Source organism: Myiozetetes cayanensis, unplaced genomic scaffold (genome assembly GCF_022539395.1).
Source record: "Myiozetetes cayanensis isolate MyiCay16 unplaced genomic scaffold, myiCay2020 scf26, whole genome shotgun sequence".
In the NCBI taxonomy this organism is placed as follows: Eukaryota; Metazoa; Chordata; class Aves; order Passeriformes; family Tyrannidae; genus Myiozetetes; species Myiozetetes cayanensis.
In genome coordinates this window covers 2,073,443-2,088,291 of record NW_026087477.1, presented here as the reverse complement: position 1 = coordinate 2,088,291, position 14,849 = coordinate 2,073,443, and the positions used below count along the sequence as shown (strand labels likewise).

Here is a 14,849-nt window from a genome sequence, read left to right as displayed (position 1 = left end):
GGGATGCCCCAGGGAGCAGGGATGCAGGTACCATGTTGGAGGGAGGCTGCAGGACCAGCCGGGCTTGTTTTCTCCTCTGCTTCCTGTAGTAGCTCTCGAAGGTTTCTCGGGCACCCTGGAAGAGAGAAAAGGTTCGTTCAGGGAATGTAAATGATCTCAACCCAGAGGTGGCTTGAAATATAAAATCACTCATTGTTCAGGTTGGGAAAGCCCTCCAGGATCATCGAGTCCAACCATCCCCAGCACTGACCCCTGTCCCCAAAAATCCCTCCAGGGATGGGGACTCCACCACTGCCCTGGGCAGCTGTGCCAGGGATGGACAGCCCTTTCCAGGAAGGAATTTTCCCCAATATCCACCTTAAACCTCTTCTGGTGCAATTTAAGGCCGTTCCCTCTCCTCCTGTCCCTGTTCCCTGGGAGCAGAGCCCGATCCCCCCTGGCTCCCCCCTCCTGTCAGGGAGTTGCAGAGCCAGAAGGTCCCCCCTGAGCCTCCTTTTCTCCAGGCTGAGCCCCCCCAGCTCCCTCAGCCCCTCCTGCTGCTCCAGCCCCTTCCCAGCTCCGTTCCCTTCCCTGCACACGCTCCAGCCCCTCCATGTCCCTCCTGTCTGAGGGTCCCAGAACTGCCCCCAGGGCTGGAAGTGCCTTAGCAGTGCCAGCACAGAGGGACAATCCCTGCCCTGGGGTTGGGACACACCATGGCTGGTACAATATAAATTGCATATATTATATAAATTACATACATTATACTGGATTTAATATCAAACCTCACATTGCTCCAGCATTTTCCTGCAAAATTCAACTCAAAGAGCAGAGGACAAAGAGTTTTGCTCCAAACATCAAGTCACAACCCAACAGTTCAGTTCTGAGAGTATCTCATGAGCTCTCTCTGTATCCGATTCCCAGTGTCACCTGGAGGTGTGGGATTAGAGGGATACAACCAGATTCTCTCTGGACCATAACATGGACAAACATCACACTGATTTAACCAGGGGGGGAATGAAACAGCCAATTCCTCTGTCAGCAAAAAGAAAACAGGGACAAAGAGCACAAAGAGATTCATGGGACAAGAGGGATGCAAAGCCACAAACATCAGGGAATTCCAGGCCAGGTTGGACGGGGCTTGGAGCAACCTGGGAGGGTGGAAGGTGACCCTGCCCATGGTAGGGGGTGGCAATGGATGGGCTTTAAGGTCCCTTCCAACCCAAACCAGTCTGTGATGTTCCCTTACAGGAGGTGACCAGTTTTGAACACTTGCCCAGTCCTTGGTACATGGAGATGGGATATTGGGAAGGAATTCCTGGCTGGGAGGGTGGGGAGGCCCTGGCACAGGTTGGGCAGAGAAGCTGTGGCTGCCCCTGGATCCCTGGAAGTGTCCAAGGCCAGGCTGGAGCACCCTGTGCTAGTGGAAGGTGTCCCTGCCCATGGCAGGGGGTGGCACTGGGATGAGCTTTAAGGTCCCCCAACCCAAGGAATTCCAGGAGAAGGTGCCTGTGTGGGGTTACAGCAGTTTATGACCCCCATCGATACATTCAGGAAAACTACAACTCCCATCTCATTTTCTCTCACCTCACCTGTGGGTCTGAGCCCCCAGAGCACAGCTGGTTATCCCAAAAGCTGAACACCCCACGGGTGTCACCCACCCCCACCCTGATGGTAAAACAAACCACCACTGGGGTGGATTTGTTTTACCATCCGGGTTCCGTGTGAGGATCCCACCCAGGATCCCACCCCACAGCCAGGAGGCTCCTCAGAGGCCAATCCCACAGGCTGTGGAAATCCTGGATGTTTCATCCCTGCCTGTTCCATCCCCCCACCTCTCCACACCCGCGCTGTTTTCAGTCTGAAATTGGATTCTAAACACTTCAGAGAGGGGACAACGGCTTCCTTTGAACTCTTGGGAGCCAAAGGAGGGGGGAAAAAAAAAAGAGAGAGAGAGAGAAATCTCATTTAGAATTCACAAAACAAACAACACGCAACAACAAATATCACCTGAGCGAGGCACCAGCTGTCAACCTGCCCTACACCAGGAAATAAATTAATGAAAAGGCAACCTGATGGTAATTTAATGATTCTCCAGCTGTCCTGGCATTATACAACCAGGCTGCCTCAGGATGCCCTCAGCTGCCAGGGTCTTATGAAATGTCTGCAAGGAAGCCTCGAGGAGCCATAGCCTGAGTTGCTCCTTGTCTTTCTCCGAGCTGCAGCTCCAGGCTGGAGAGGAATCCAGGCTTGCTGAGGAGCCCCAGAGCTCTCCCACTCGCTTCTGCCCTTCCCAGGGGTGCTAAAACCCACCCCAAAAACACCTCCTTGCCACCCTGCACTGCAGAGATAAAGTGGGGTTTGTCTCTGAATGCTCATTTTTGCTCCAGGGGGCACGGGATGAGCAGCTCCTGATCCACACTGGGCACATCCAGCAGTGGTGCCAACAGCCTGGCAAGGGACAAACCTGGATTGGGTGCAAAGCCCAGCTTTTCTCCTCTGACTGGGTTTAAGAATCAACTTGAACCTGCAAGTAACCGGATATTTTAAGGAAGATTTTAGAAATATCTGGGAACCAGAGTCTCCCTGTCCTGTGTCTCCTCCATGCTCTCCAAAGGTGTTTCCCTGAGCAAAGGGAAGGATCACAAGCCAGAAATGGGGGATCCAAGAGGTTAGACCCAGCACAAGGAGGATTATCACAAATTTTATCAAGCTCAGGGATAAAACTAAAGTGACATAGTAAGTTATTAAGCCAGGTAATAAATTCAGGAGGACTTACAAGCAGGGAGCTCTGACCTCCCTCAAAGCTCCTCTCCCAGGCCTGGGAACTGGGTCCTCTCTCCCACCCCACCCTTAAAGGAACCAAATCAAAGATTTTATTAAATTCAGCTGTGCCTCATCTCCCAAAACCTACACAAAAAAAACCCTGATCATCTCCACCCTCATCAACTCACCCCTGGCAGCATCACTGAGATCCTGGAGTGAAGCTACTCAATCAACTGGAGCTAATTAACCAATTGATTAATCTGGAGTACAAATTCAAACCTGAAGGTGGTTTTTTTTTCCTCTATTTCTTTATTAAATTAACTTTGTAACCATCCAAGGCAGGAGCACAGGAGGTTGAGCCACCTGGCTGACAGTGGTTGGTGGCTCACATGAGACCACCACGGTGGGTTTTATCATCCCATGGAATTTGAGGAGTAATTATTCCCTGCTACTGAACAAGCAGAACTTGCCACTTCCCTAATATTTTGTGGTGACCTCAAGGACTTACTGGAAATTTGGAGAACAGCTCAGAAACCAACCAGACCTTTAAAGACCAGATTTTGGAGATTTCTGCTAAGACTGCACCAAAGCCAGACAGTTCAGCTGGAATTCTGCCTGTTCAGCTCCCCCTCACCACGGATTCCTCAGGGAAGAAAGGACAAGAAGTCATCCCACATCATTAAAAGCTTCTCCATTGCATGGAATCATGGAAGGGTTTGGGTTGAAAGGGACTTAAAAGACCATTCCCTGTGTGCTGTCCCTCCATGTCTTGTCCCCAGTCCCTCTCCAGCTCTCCTGGAGCCCCTTCAGGCCCTGCCAGGGGCTCTCAGGTCTCCCTGGAGCCTTCTCTTCTCCAGGGGAACCCCCCCAGCTCTCCCAGCCTGGCTCCAAGAACCAAAATCCCCAACCCCACCATTCACCTCCTTCACCACCGGGACAAACCCCAGTCCAGGTTTCTGTCACTATTTTTTGGCTTTGAGGAAGATGAAGCATCTGCAGCAACTTCATCATCACATTCCCTGCAAACTGAAATTAGGTTGGATTGGAGTTTCAGAGCAAAAAGTGTTTTCCACAGACAGGAGGAGCAGGAGCAAAGAGAAGGAACAGCAAAGACCTCTGACACCACACCCCCAAAAAATCATAAAATCCTATTCACATTTTAGTTTCCCTCAAATTTATGGCTCAGAGATCTGCCAATGTGACCAAAACCATCTTCCTCCCCATGCCCTGCTCCAAGTGTTTTCCTTCTTGAGCCTTTTGTGGCTGTCCCAGGAATCAGGGGCTCTCTCAGGAGAGCTTCCTCCAACAAAAAACTCCTCCTCAGAACATCTCTCTTGACCATATTCCCACATTTCAGGCTCACACTTTCATCCTTTTCTCTTAAATCCATTCCTCCATCGTCTCCTCAGATACTTTCATTGCTCAGGATATTACATTATCCTAAAAATGGAAAATATTTCTTCCTCTTGGTGGCAGTTCGAGCTCAGACCACCCACTTTCCCACATTCGATCTGTTTAAGACCATTCAGCTTCTCAGGTCTTCAGACAATCCATTAGTCCTCTGTCTCCTACATTTTACTGCTCTTCTCCTCTGCATAAAACCTCCCAAAAACCCAACAAACACATCAACCACACCAAAAAAATGTCCAGAACAGGCCATGGGACCCAAGTGTTTTAGAAATTACTCCTCTGAATTTATATTTATATTTATATTTATATTTACATTTATATTTATATTTATTTTTATTTTTATTTTATTTTTATTTTTATTTTAATTCTGTTCTTCTCCCACAGCCCAAGGGACAGGACAAGAGGAAACAACCTCAAGTTGGGCCCAAGGGAGATTGAGGTTGGATATTTGGAGGAAATTCTCCATGGAAAGGGTTTTCCAGCCCTTCCTCATCTCTGGAGGGATTTAAAGTGGATGTGGCACCTGGGGACACGATTTAGTGGCAGCCTTGGCAGTGCTGGGGGATGGCTGGGCTCGATCTTAAAGGGCTTTTCCAACCAAAATGATTCCATAAAATTGAGGTTTGGGGAGAGGAGAAGGAGCTGCTTTTCCCATTCATCTCCTCAGTTTTAACGTGTTTCACCCAATTCTCAATCCTTTAGGATTTCACCTTGTCCTCAATCCCTCGGAGGGAGCTGAAGAATCCAAAGCTCCACTTCCAAAACTGCCCCTTTACTGCAATCCCCAGTCCAGGAGAAAAAAAAAACCTCCCTGATGTCTCATAGTTTTAAAATGACGGGGCACAACTTTCCTCCCTCAATTAGCTGGGAGTTCACAGAGCTGGCAAGGAGAGGATGGTTAATTAAGAGTGTGGATGAACACCAGGGAAGGGAAAACAGGAGAGGAACCCGAGAAAGAAAAAACAGCAGCTGAAAACAAAACAAACCAAACCCCAAAATGTTTCAGAATTCAAGAGGTGAAAGCGAATCGAGCTGGGATGACACAGGGGGAAAAAAAAAAACAGGCTTTAATTTTTATTGTGCTCTTGGCCCCCAGAAATGATTAAAGGGCCCCGTAAAATGGGACTTTGGGGGATCCAGGGCATGTAAACAGCAGTATTTTGGATGACTGAACTCCTGCAGAAATGCACCTTGTGTGCTTCATACCGTGATTTGCTCCCGTGGTTTGCTGTTCACAACATCAGGAATCCACGATTCCCACGGGATGCTCCTGCCTCAGCCACCTCAAACCCCTCGGACTTGCAACAACATCGCCAGTCTGGCACCTTAAAATCAGTGAGTTCTGACATCAAAACATCCTTACCCTGGCAGGAAGGAGGGGGGTGTGCTATGATAATATATTTTGGGCAGATCCTCCCCTGAAAAACCCAAGTTGGGCTTAGTTTGTTGCAGGTGTTTTGACACCAGTGAAACACTTGCAGAGAAGATGCAGAAATAGCCCAAATTTACTTGAACAGCCCAATTTTACATCCCCTGGAGAAGGTTTTTGTGCCCCCTGATCCACAGAGCACCTCAGTCACATCTCTGAGACTCTGATTCAAGCAAAGACAGATGAATTTGGCTTTAATTTCTTCTCCAGGAGAGTCTCAAACCCACTGCACCTCTGGATTTATTAACCCATTAGCACTACATGGAATCCTGGAACGGTTTGGGTTGGAAGGGGACCTTAAAGACCAACCAGTCCCACCCCCTGCCATGGGCAGGGACACCTTCCACTAGCCCTGGTTGCTCCAAGCCCCGTCCAACCTGGCCTTGGGCAACACTTAAAGCTTTAATGGATTCCCATAACAAGTAGAAGCAACAGCAGGAGGAATTTTGGGACCTGCCTCGCTCGGCACCTTCACCAACGACCCTGAGGAGCAACGACAAGGTCTCACCCACTTTGCAGATGCCCCCAAACCAGGGGGAAACTCAACAGGGTAACATGTGGAGAGGTCCTGGCAGGCTGGAGGAACCACCAGCATGGACATGGTGGAATCCAAGAAGGACAAACACCAAATATCCCACATGGAAAGCCCTGAACTCCTTGCAGCGACACAGGGTGGGCACCACAGCTTTGGGAGCCCCTCTGTGGATAAAGATGGTAGACAGCAGGTTTTTCCACAGCTAGACCAGTCAGGCAGCAGAAAGAGCCCCCAGAGGTTTGCTGGAATCTCCATCCTTGGAAGCTCTCAAGAAAAAAACTGGGTAAAGCCCTGAGAAAGCTGCTCTGATCTCACAGCTCCAGGCAGGAGGTTGGACTTGAGATCTCCCGAGGTCCCTTCCCACCCTGATGGCCCTGTCCCCATCCCACCTCCCAGCCTGGGAGGACACTCCTTACAAACAACCTGCACAGAGATTTTGAAGCCCTTGGGCATTTTTCAGAGGGTTTATCTCCCAGCCTGGGCTCCAAACGCCCTGGTCAGCAGCCACTTCCCACCAGCCACCCTCTGGGAGAAGGAAAATTCAGACCTGGGGCCAGAAGTCCCACTTCAGGTAGGGTTTTTAGCCACAGTTCAGCTGATCCCAGTCTCATTCCAGCAAGGAACAGTTTATTCCTGCCCCCCTTGTCAGGAGCAGAGCCCTGGGCTGTGTCACCCTCACCTGGCTCAAGCGGCCCCCTCTTCCAGTGTTTCATTTTCATTTGCCTCCAAGTGCCAAACAACACTTGGTGTTGTGTCAGTGCCAAAAAGTCACTCCATCCAACCTGGATCCCACCTCTGCTCCCCTCTCATAACCCCAGAGTTTCATGGACATGCCCCAAAACGGCCCCACGGGGCCAAACCCCTGCTCTGACAGCTCGAGAACAGCGGTTTGGATGGGCCAGACCTCGTCAAAAGCAGCACAGAAGCTTTAAAATCCTCCAAACCATCGTGTTTTTTACCCCCAAACTGGCTGAAACAAACAGGGGTTTTCAAGACATGATTGTCACAGAGTGCCAGACTGTGCTGAGCAGGAAGGGACCCGTGAGGATCACCCAGTCCAACCCACTGCCCTGCCCAGGACACCCCAAGAATCCCACCCTGTGCCTGGGAGCGTTGTCCAAATGCTCCTGGAGCTCAGGCAGGTTTTCCAGAGCTTAAACAAACCACCAGGACCTCATGTAGCCAAGAGAAAACTGCCAAGAAAATGAGTTCAACATGCCCCGAAGATCTCTCAAGATAAGAGAACAACACCAGTAGCCACTAATGAAGCACAAAGAAGTCCGACTCCTGAGCAGATGCTCGACTTGAAACGCGTAAATATTCCCAAATATCATCCCATGGATGCACACGCAGGTGCTCGGGGATCAAAAAGGAGGCTGCAGCTCTGTGGAACTGCTTGTTGACTGTAAACACCCCCTCGATACCGAAAACAAAGAGATAAAGGGAAGCACAGAAGTGCGTGGGGGGAAGAGAGAGGGAAGAGCAGCTCTGGAGTCTCTCCCTCAGTCTCTCCCTCGGAGCTCTGCAGGCTCTGCAGCCTCTGGAGCAGCCCCTCTGATCACCACAGAACCCTGGAATATTCTGAGTTGGAAGGGACACACAGGGATCATCCAGTCCAACCCTCAGCCCTGCACAGGCTCAGCCCCAAGAGTCCCCCCTGTGCCCCAGAGGATCATCCCAACCCTCCTGGAGCTCTGGCAGCCTTGGGGCTGTGCCCACTGCCCTGGGCAGCCTGGGCAGTGCCAACCACCCTCTGGGGGAAGAACCTTCTGCTGAGATCCACCCTGAGCCTGCCCTGGCACAGCTCCAGCCATTCCCTGGGGGCTGTCCCTGGTCCCCCCAGAGCAGAGCTCAGTCCTGCCCCTCCTCTGCCCCTGCCCAGGCAGTTGGAACTGCAGGGAGGTCTCCCCTCAGTCTCCTCTGCTCCAGCTGAACACACCAAGTGCCCTCAGAGTCCTCACAAGGCTGCAAATCCAGGCCCTTCCCCACCTTCACTGCCCTCCTTTGGACACTGGAACAGCTTCAGATCTTCCACTGTGTCCCCCAAACTGCCCCAATGTTGAGGTGAGGCCGCCCCAGGTGGGAGCAGAGCGGGACAATCCCCTCCCTGATGCCCCCCAGGACAGGTTGCCCCTCCTGTCCTGCCAGGGCACTGCTGGCCCATGGGCAACTGGACCCCCTTTCCCAGCACTGCTTGCCAGCCTCTCATCCCCAGCCTGTCCCTACATCCAGGGTTGCCTCCTTCCAGGTGAAAATCCGGCACTTCCCCAGCACCCAACCCTGACTCCAACCCGTGCCCTGGATGAAAGACTGCAACCCATTCCTTCTTTAAGCATTAAATCCTGAGGTTCAAAGTGAATTTCAGATGGTTTCAGGGCTTGTATCCAACACCAGGGCACTGGTAGGACCCTCCTGACTTAATGGACTTGGACTCAAGCACTTGAAAATAAATTAATTGAGACCTAGTGAAGAGCAAGAAGGACAAGGAGCACAACCAAAGGTGATCCCAAAGGGAAAGAGCACTCCAGAAGTCATGAGATAGTCAACTGAAGTTGTCCAGAGAGGTTGTGGACTCCCCATCCCTGCAAGTGTCCAAGGCCAGGTTGGACAGGGCTTGGAGCAACCTGGGCTGGTGGAAGGTGTCCCTGCCCATGGCAGGGGATGGGACTGGATGGTCTTTAAGGTCCCCTCTGACCCAAACCACCCTGTGACTATGAAACAAACTCTTAACCAAGAACTACCCAGGGCCACAAGGGCAGAAAGCCCACGGAGAAGGTTCCATCAGAGCTCCAGTGCTCCCTTCCCTCTCTCCAATCGTTGCTTTCATAACTTAATTCAAAGCAAATTTTGAAAGCAACCAAAAATTTACAAAGCAAGAGCAAGAAGAAAACAAAGCTCAAAATCACAGCTACAGTGACCTCCCTCCTGCCCCACCAACCAGTCCAGTGCTGGTGGCCACCTCCATCAGCAAAGACTGGGGAGGTGGGAGACAAAAAACCCTCCTGATCCCTCAAGGATGAGCACCAGGATCCAAGGGGAGAGCTCCCAGCCAGCCCTGGTCAGGCAAACAAGGAACACATGGGCATCAGTACACCAGAAAATCGATTTTAGACTTGGTTTTAAGGTTGGTCTCTGCAGGGTGAAGGTTCACAAGGCTTTTCTTCGCGCTCAAGAGCTGCCGCTCGTCCTGCATTCCTGGCACAGCTTCCCACCGCTCAGCCTGGCCACGGAATGGTTAACTAAGAGCAGAATAGGTAAGATTTCCCCCTTTCCTCCCCCCTTCCTCCAAGGTAGACGCCCAACACCTCCTGTCTCCCAGAGCAGGGCTCCTTCCTCCCAGCAAACAAGGCCATTACCCCCGTGCGCTGCCGGGGCCGGCGGCGCAGCGATTGTTGCCGAGGCCCGGCCAGAGGAAGCAATATCTATTTTCCATTTAGAGCAGGGCAAAGCCTTTAATTTCACCCTCCTGGCTGCAGCTGGAGCTCCCTTTTAACTGCTTGGCCACAGGAGTGAAGACAGTTTTATATGGAAGAAAACGCTGAAAAGGCCACTTTAATATGCTGGCCTGTGAAAAGGGGAGAGCTTTTCCTACGGCACGGTAATGAGGGGCAGCGGGATATTACACTTCACCATATGGCTAATTTGCACAGCAGGTCAGCTGCTCTATTTGCTTTTTAGGGACAGGCCTATAGATTAAGGTGCAGTAAAACAAAACCCTCTCAAAAAAAAAAAAAAAAAAACCCAACAAAAAAAAATAACAAATAAAGCGTGAGCAGGAGATGCCCTCTAATGTCGGAGCCCGGCAGCACAAGCTAAAAATAGGAAAACTGGGCGAGGAGAGGGGTGAGGATGAGGTAAAACAGGGTGTTTCGGGGTGATTTGGGTTCACCCCACACCTGGCACAGGTGCCCCACACGCTGAGGGGTCGCAGTGAGCAGCTCTGGGGCATCACCGACCATGTTCGGTCTCTGCAACTCCCTGACAGGAGGGGGGAGCTGGGGAATGTCGGGCTCTGCTCCCAGGAACCAGCAGTGGGACACGAGGTCACGGCCTCCAGCTGTGCCAGGGGAGGTTCAGGTTGGACATCAGGAAGAAGGTTTTTCCAGAAGGAGTGCTCAGACACTGGAATGGGCTGCCCAGGGAGGGGGTGGAGTCGCTTCCCTGGAGGTGTTTAAGGACAGGCTGGACGTGGCATCAGCAGCCATGGGCTGGGTGACAAGGTGGGGCTGGGTCACAGGCTGGACTGGATGATCTCAGAGGTCATTTCCAACCTGGCTGTTCCTGGGATTCTGGGATTCTGGGGTTCTGTGTTTGTGTTGGCACATCCCGGCCCTGGAGTGACCCACGGCGGTGCTTCCCGTTCCCAACAAATCTGCTGGGGAAAGATTAGGGAGCAGCGTCTGAAGAGGGTAAACAGCCTGATTAACGAGCCTGGCTTTTGTAACATCCCCCTCCCTCCCTGCCCTCCCGAGTGTTAATTTATTAAATACCTTCACAAAGGGCCTTTCTGAGCGGGCCTGGCTGGGCTGGGCCTTGCAGAGTCCCCCAAACTCCAGCCCATAAAGCTTTAATTGACCATTGCTTTGCTCAGCCTCTGACCCGGGAGGACAAACCTGGGGCCACATCAGGCCAGAGGAGGAGTTTCCATCCCAAAAGAGCCGGGGAGCTTCTAGGGATGCAACGGGCTGGGATGGATCCAAGGCTGGGGATGAGCATCACCTTGGTCCAGCTGGACCAACAGTTGGTTGAGGAAGGAATTCCTGTGAGGGTGGGCAGGCCCTGGCACAGGCTGGGCAGAGAAGCTGTGGCTGCCCCTGGATCCCTGGAAGGGATCCAAGGCCAGGGTGGAGCAACCTGGGCTGGTGGGAGGTGTCCCTGCCCATGGCAGGACATGGACTCAATGATCTTGAAGGTCCCTCCCAACCTAAACCATTCCACGATTCTTCCCACATCAGTTCCTTTTACAGATGCTCCAGTTTTCCCAAAGGGAGGAAACCACACTTTGGGAAGAAATGGGAAATTTTTCCAGCTTGTGTGATACAGAGGGGAGCAAAATGCCCTCTTCTCATTTAAAACTTAGGAATTCAGGAACAGAGATCCACATCCTGGTGCTCACCAGCCCCCTATTCCCTGCTCCCACAGTTACCAAAGCAAGAAATCCAGCATTTTCCCCTTGTCTCCAAGGAATCACCACAAAAGCAGCTGCAGGAAGGTGGGAACCAGAAGCAGAAAGGCAAAGAACTCTTGGCTTTGGACATGATGAGGGTTTCTCATCTGCTCACAGCACAAAGCAATCAGAGAAGAAACACAAAACCGCCTTTGGTAACATCAATGGAAAATCAAAGAATTGAGGATTCAAAGGGAAAAAAAACAAACCCTGGAGGAAATAAAATTCCCAGGTTGGAATTGTCTCTTGAGCCTGGTGGAAGGGTTGGGTGGCTCATACCTCTAGTTCTTCTCCCTAAATTCCACACCAGACACCTCTGGAGCCAGTTCTGCTCCCAGGGTTCCAACCAGGCTCCAGTGTCTCACCTCAACCCTAGGAGGTTCAATCAAGAGCTGCATCACTATTTAAGCTTTCACTGAAAATAAAACAATAGGTGGTTCTAATCCTTGAAACCGAAGGGGGAAAAAGGCATGAAAATGGGAATAAAGTGCCCTTTAACTGCTCAGTCCAGGAAAGAACTGCTTTTCCAAATGCCACAGGTCCTTTCACCTCATTCACATTTACCTGCACTGGGACAACAGGGAGAAAGCAGCAATTCCCAGGATTAAAAAAAAAAAAAACCTACCTGCTGCTCTGCAAAGCAAGCAGAATTATTTTAACCTCATATAACTTTAAAAAAAAAAAAAAAAAAAAAGGAAATTTAATGTTTCTCCAACCCTTGGCAAGACCAAAGCCAGGAGGTGCTCACTCAGTCATAGAGTGGTGCCCAAGATCCATCAGGAGACACCCCACGTCCTGCCCAGATGGGGCTCCAGCAGTTCTTGGGGAGAACGAAATAAAACTGGAATTTAACCAGCAGGAAGAAGCAGCTTCCCTGACACACGTGTGGGAATGTTCCACGGCAGCAGAGCCAGGGCCACGACCCCGGGCAGCACCACAGAGGCTGTTCCCTGACACTGACACAACAATCCAGCTTTTCCAGAGGAGTTTCTCGGCCTCCAGCAAATCAGGGAGCGAGGATGCCCCGAGCCAGGCCACAGTATTTGACAGATTTTATCCATAAATTTGCCCAACGGCTTCCCGTGCCCATGGAAATTTGAGGTGTCTGTAGGAGCTGTGTCAACATCTCAGAGACAGCAGAGGTTTGAGATCACAGCTCCCTGTGAGCCTGGAAAAGTGATGGAATTGTATCCAACTGTGCCCTGGGCTGATCCCCCAGCATGGGCAGCAGCACAGGGGGGATTCTGCCCCTCTGCCCCCTCAGTGAGACCCCCCTGCAGAGCTGCCCCAGCCCTGGGAACAACAGCACAAGGACGTGGAGCTGCTGCAGAGAGTCCAGAGGAGGCCCCGGAGATGCTGCCAGGGCTGGAGCCCCTCTGCTCTGGAGCCAGGCTGGGAGAGCTGGGGGGTTCCCCTGGAGAAGAGAAGGTTCCAGGGAGACCTGAGAGCCCCTGGCAGGGCCTAAAGGGGCTCCAGGAGAGCTGGAGAGGGACTGGGGACAAGGCATGGAGGGACAGCACACAGGGAATGGCTTCCCACTGCCAGAGGGCATCTCAGCTGCAAGTCAAGTGTCTGTCTGCAGGTGTAAATCTTCACAGGCCACATCCAGGTGAAACTCAGGGATTTTCAGGTCTGAAGGAAGTTCTCCCATCGTGACAGACAAGCAGCCACAGCAAACCCTCCGAGTAACCCAAGAGGCGAATTCCACTCCAATCACATTTCAGAGGTTTCAGTGGTGACCAGAAATGTGTTTTCTTTTCTATTTAATATCAGGAGGAACAATTTAGTGCCTTTGCTGCTGCTCAGTCATCGGGTTGGAGCTGCTGGGCTCACCTAACGAGCAGAGGGAGCGCGAGCGTTCAGCCTCTGCTCCCCAGGTACCGCTTGTTTCGTTATTCTGCTTAGCTTGTCCTTAAATTAGACCAAGCTTAAACTGCTGCCCTAGTCCAGCATGTGATTTACCATCCCACCATCCCAGTCAGGGGCTGCTTGGTTTGCTGCACAAACGCTGAGCTCATGGCCAAGCTTTTAAAGCGGCGCGTTCGGATCTATCGGATCGATCCACGACGTTTAAAAAGGAGATATTTTCATCCAGAAGGAACAGAAAGGCTCAAATACCTCACAACGTTTCCCTCAGGGGTTTTTTTTGTGTGTGATCTTAAAACCTTTTCCTTTCTAATGGCCGGGAAGCAGAAGGGCTGCAAAGCTGGCGCTGCCGCGGCTGATGAATGAAGTGAAGCGCCGAGCGCGCCGAGCTGGAAAAGGCGAGAAGGACATTAAACTTCTCCGGGATGACAGCTGGAGCTTTCCCAGCTCCTCGGAGCTAATGCTGCTCCAAAGGGCTGGAAAGAACATGCACAAATCTTCCCCCGTGATTAACAGTCCGAAGTTTATCTCGGAGTGGGAGCAGCGCAAGAGAAGATCCAAGGCCTGCTCGTCCCCCCCTCCCAGGGCGGGTGACACCGATAAGAAGCCAAATGTAAACTGGTTTTCCGTAATTTTTTCATGGCTTTGATTTTGTTTTCAGATGACAAAATACATCAAATAACAGTGTATGTTTCTAAAAGCTATGGTAGTGACCAGGACCCTACACAGATCCAGCCCTTCCACTGCTCTTCTCGGTGTCTAACGAAGCAATTCCTGTCACTGCTCCAAGATCTGCTCCTGCCACAAAACAGGGTTTTGTGCATCACCCTCATTTCTGCTTTTAACTCCCCAGCCACCTGCATACACATCCTGAGCATCTGATCCACCTGCTGACACAGTGATCAAGCCAATCTTCTCCCAGATATCCCCATGGACATGAGCTGGTCCACACTGGAGCAAAAACCAACTCTGGGCAAGGGCAATGAGCTTCTGGAATCAATGAGCTCCTGGGCTCTTTGGGGAAAACTCAACCTTTCAGATGGTGCAGTGAAAGAAGAGCTTGTTCCCACAGTTATCCAAGCTCAGTTAGGCCCTTGCATCCCAGAAGCCAAGAGATTCCTGAAGAAAGGGATACTGATTTTAGAATAAAGATCCTACAAAGGTTTATAGCATCTTCCTACACCTAAAGGGGCTCCAAAAGGACGTGGAGCTGCTGCAGAGAGTCCAGAGGAGGCCCTGGAGATGCTGCCGGGGTTGGAGCCCCTCTGCTCCAGGCTGGAGCTGGAGAGGGACTGGGGACAAGGCATGGAGGGACAGGACACACGGAATGGCTTCCCACTGCCAGAGGGTAGGATTAGATGGGATACTGGGAAGGAATTCCTGGCTGTGAGGGTGGGGAGGTCCTGGCCCAGGTTGGGCAGAGAAGCTGTGGCTGCCCCTGGATCCCTGGAAGTGCCCAAGGCCAGGCTGGAGCAACCTGTGCTAGTGGAAGGTGTCCCTACCAATGACAGAGGGTGGGATGGGATGGTCTTGAAGATTCCTTCCAGCCCAAACCATTCCACAACTTTATGATTAAACACTCCCTTGGCACTTCCCACCCTTCCCATCTCCCGTAAAACCAGAGTCAGGGATCACCCACAAATCTCAGCTTCACCAGCCCTGGCTCTGAAAGGGGAATAATTAGCTTTTTAACCCCC

The 14,849-nt window shown here is 51.5% G+C and overlaps 1 protein-coding gene across 4 annotated transcripts in view; it reads right to left on the bottom strand.

Annotated features, from left to right (window-relative positions):
• EXOC6B (exocyst complex component 6B) overlaps positions 1 to 14,849 on the bottom strand; it is a 285,301-nt gene that overhangs the window by 112,869 nt on the left and 157,583 nt on the right. For all 4 annotated transcript variants that reach the window (XM_050321037.1, XM_050321038.1, XM_050321039.1 and 1 more), the window contains one exon: positions 32 to 115. In XM_050321037.1, the coding sequence (XP_050176994.1) occupies positions 32 to 115 (84 nt within the window). The remainder of the gene's footprint in view (positions 1 to 31; positions 116 to 14,849) is intronic.